General features: G+C 41.4%; 3 protein-coding genes across 3 annotated transcripts in view; 2 read left to right on the top strand and 1 right to left on the bottom strand.

Moving 5' to 3' along the window:
- Positions 1 to 3,522, top strand: part of LOC104963762 (forkhead box protein P1-like) — a 924,791-nt gene that overhangs the window by 489,283 nt on the left and 431,986 nt on the right. The gene's annotated exons all lie outside the window — the stretch shown is intronic.
- Positions 1 to 3,522, top strand: part of LOC104963749 (mitochondrial import receptor subunit TOM40 homolog) — a 666,013-nt gene that overhangs the window by 300,072 nt on the left and 362,419 nt on the right. The gene's annotated exons all lie outside the window — the stretch shown is intronic.
- The window catches only part of LOC104963756 (proteasome subunit beta type-7-like), a 6,185-nt gene that overhangs the window by 1,269 nt on the left and 1,394 nt on the right, over positions 1 to 3,522 (bottom strand). Inside the window, exons 2-6 of the mRNA XM_010792397.1 lie at positions 3,456 to 3,486; positions 3,036 to 3,176; positions 1,170 to 1,285; positions 796 to 854; positions 538 to 689 (exon numbers count right to left, since the gene is read on the bottom strand). Of these exons, the coding sequence (XP_010790699.1) occupies positions 538 to 689; positions 796 to 854; positions 1,170 to 1,285; positions 3,036 to 3,176; positions 3,456 to 3,486 (499 nt within the window). The remainder of the gene's footprint in view (positions 1 to 537; positions 690 to 795; positions 855 to 1,169; positions 1,286 to 3,035; positions 3,177 to 3,455; positions 3,487 to 3,522) is intronic.

The following is a 3,522-nucleotide window of genomic DNA, read 5'->3' as shown; positions in this document are numbered from 1 at the left end:
TGTATATGAGGATTGTGATTGGTTTGTGTACATTGACAGGAAGTGAGAAAGTAGAGTGCATGTCAGCAGCTTTATCCAGCGTTGGTCTTGCGTGTGCAGTTGTCACAGCAGATTACCCGGGCCCCTTATTGTGCCTTGATTCCTCTTTTAGTGATGTGTGTCTCATCTTCCTGTGTGTGTGTGTGTGTGTGTGTGTGTGTGTGTGTGTGTGTGTGTGTGTGTGTGTGTGTGTGTGTGTGTGTGTGTGTCTCTAGTTCACCATAGTATACAGAAGCAGTGTTGGAATAAAAGGATTATGAAGCTGCATACTAGATCCAAAGTACACTTTTAAGACATTTAATTGACAGTTTACTCTGCTTTTTGTAGTCAATCTCAACAGTGACCGATAAACGCTTTGATATTTACAGCGTGAACGAGGAAAGAAAACGCAGCGTCAGCTCAAAGATACCATAGTACCTAAAAACAACTTTGCCTGTGGCTGTAAGGAAGTTAAATTCAGTGTGGGTGTGTGTGTGTCCACCAGGATAATTTCCTCACCTGACACCCTTCTTGTTGGCCTCCTCGTGGGGCCGGATGTAGTCCAGGTTGCCCTTGGTGATGACACACAGGTCGATGTTGCTGCCGGAGCCCAGGTCGTTAAAGATTCCTGCAGCGATGGCGTCTCTCACCAGCCGCTTGGCATCCTCCTCCTTTCAACACAGAAAAAAACAAATACAAATAGATCAGCATTGATGCTCAATTCGAAAATCTGATCTTTTAAAAAAGGTGTGTGTGTTGTGGGTGGGGGGGGGTTACCTCCATGTCAGGCTTGTAGCGATCCTCAAACACAGCCATGGCAGCCAGAGAGCCAGAGCCTGCAGAGAGGAAATTATGTTTATAATGAGGACATCAATTACATATTGTATCACCCTCTTTAAGTGATGTCAAATCTAGAATTTAGAGTTATATTCGAAGCTAAGGTTCATTAGAAATAAACATAAGATAAGCCTTTATTTATCCCGAAGGAAATTGTTGTGCCGGAGTTACAAAAATACAGCATAATAATAAAACTGTACACTAACAGTGCAGTAAAAAGAGAAATTCAATAACTACAGGAAACATAGACGGTCACATCATCAATGTAAACAGAGATGGAGGTTAGAGGTGAGTGTGTCGTGTCTGAGACGTACCCATGGTGACGTAGGGCAGCTTGTCAGTGGAGCCGTGGGGGTAGATGCTGTAGAGGTGAGGGCCGTTACAGTCCACTCCCCCCAGAACCAGAGCCGCCCCGATGTGGCCCTGATACCTGAAACACACAGGAAAGGATGATGTATGAGCTAATGTGAAGCAGAGTGGGCAGAGACATTTAGACTGTTGCTAAGCCCCGCCTTCTCTCATATTACAGCCTGCTGTCAATTTACTTTCTCTTTCTGTTCGACATGTTCGTCCTTCACCACAAGTAAGTTATATATTTGTCCTTTAAAAAGATAGTAATGTCTGTTAACAATTTGTACAGGACTCGAGCTGATTGTTTAGTAGTTCGTTCACATCGAGTTGCAGCATTTGTTTGTGTATCTTTGGCTGTAGTTGTGGGGAGTTGTCGGGTCTGGAGTTTTGTTTCCTTCCTTTGGAGCCACACACACTTTGAGATAACACTGTAACACCGTAAGTGCCCGAGCATCTATATCCAAAGTTATATTCAGTTAAGATGAATAAAAAGGAGTTTTCTGCGTTCGTTTTGACGAGAACTCCCGATTCTTATCTACCTTCCTAACCAGGAAGAGCGTAATTACAGGCCACTTGGATTGAAGCCAGCCCTTCTACTAAAACTTTGATAAGCTCCATAAAGCATTTGATACATTTTATTAGGATAATTTAATATCCAAACTCTCTTCATTTACTTTTTCACCTAGTGCGCTTGCATGGACCTCTTCATATTGATTTAATGGGATAAATGTGACCCTTCTGATGACTTGAAGTGTGAAATGCGTCAGTGTTAGGCCCTCTCTAGCTTATCACCAAAACAGTAACAACACAGAGGTTGCCTTTGTATGCAGATGACACTGTTGTAGTCAAACCAGTCAAACATGCACGTGTTAGCAGCTACCAAGCTAGCAATTGTGTTTACCCTTAGATGCACGAGTGACTGGACCCTACACTCTTCAAAAAGTGGGTCAAAAAGGACCCGTATTAGAATAATATGTGTTTTTATGCCATTTTGGTGAAGAAAAATCACTTGTATAATATTTAGTATTATATTTTGGTTCAAACTAGAAATATTTTATATTTAATTTTTCACTATTTATAGACATTTTTTAACATTTTGAAAAAAAACATTTTGAACATATCGATTCAAATATCTCCGCTATTCTGAGACCCTCACAGTATTCCACTCCCTTTTCAAAACTCATCTCTTCTCTTCTTGTCTACTCATAGCCCACCCCATCAATAGTCCCACACCCCCCACCCTAACTTTACCTTATATTGTAAAGCGATTTTGAGTCCTTGAAAAGCCCTATAAAGATATAATGTATTATTATTATTATTATTATTATACTGACAGGTATCAGATCTTGCTGTGTAAAATAATCTTCCTGAGAGGTGTCACTTGTGATGTAGTCTGTGTGGTCCTACAGTGAATGTATTCCTGAGAGCAACAGGTGATAAGAATCAAAGGTTCCCATAGGATAGAAAATGCATGTGGGTCATTTTTGACCCACTTATAGAAGCTTGGGGTAGTAATACAAAAACTACAATTTCTTAAAATGTAAATTTAATATTAGAATGGCATGATATCCAAAACATGTTTTTTGAGGAATAGCTGGAATATTAAATGATAAAATGTAATTACAAAGATACTTAAAGAAAACCACCTCACCGGGTCAAAAAAGACGCACTTATGCATCTAAGGGTTAGGATCACTGACTGGCTCCAGACAAAGTAGTTTGTACTAGTAGTAGTTTTTTCCAAAGTCATGGCACAACCTCCTAACAAGGGAGTCTGTTTTCAACTGTTCACGTCCCTTTTAAAAAGATCATAAATATTGCGGTGTGTACCTGAAGAGCATCTGTTTGAGCATGCGGTTGGCGGTGGCCACGCGGGGCACCCGTCCTGTGGAGAGGGCGTGCAGCTCCAGGTTGGAGGAGATGATCTGAGTGGTCATCTCCGTGTCTGCAGCTGTTCCTGCTCCACAGCAGCTACACAGAAACACAAGCAAACAGAGAATAAGAAACCAAATCATCAATTTCTTTCAAAGTAATTATGTCTGGGCACAGAGCAGATGTAGACTCTACTCGAATTGTGTAACGCCTATCCCCAAAGTTTCTGTTTGTCCATCAGAATAGACAAAAGTAGTGTGTAACTTGGTGGTGGACACTTACTAGATGTTGGGGGAGATGTGGTGGACACTTACTAGGTGTTAGGGGAGATGTGTTGGACACTTACTAGGTGTTAGGGGAGATGTGTTGGACACTTACTAGATGTTAGGGGAGATGTGGGGGAAACTTACTAGATGTTAGGGGAGATGTGTCAGACACTTACTAG

Source organism: Notothenia coriiceps, unplaced genomic scaffold (assembly GCF_000735185.1).
Source record: "Notothenia coriiceps isolate Sejong01 unplaced genomic scaffold, NC01 NC01_scaffold00036400, whole genome shotgun sequence".
Lineage (NCBI taxonomy): Eukaryota > Metazoa > Chordata > Actinopteri > Perciformes > Nototheniidae > Notothenia > Notothenia coriiceps.
Note: the sequence above shows the minus strand (reverse complement) of the source record. Positions and strands in the feature narration are given on the sequence as shown.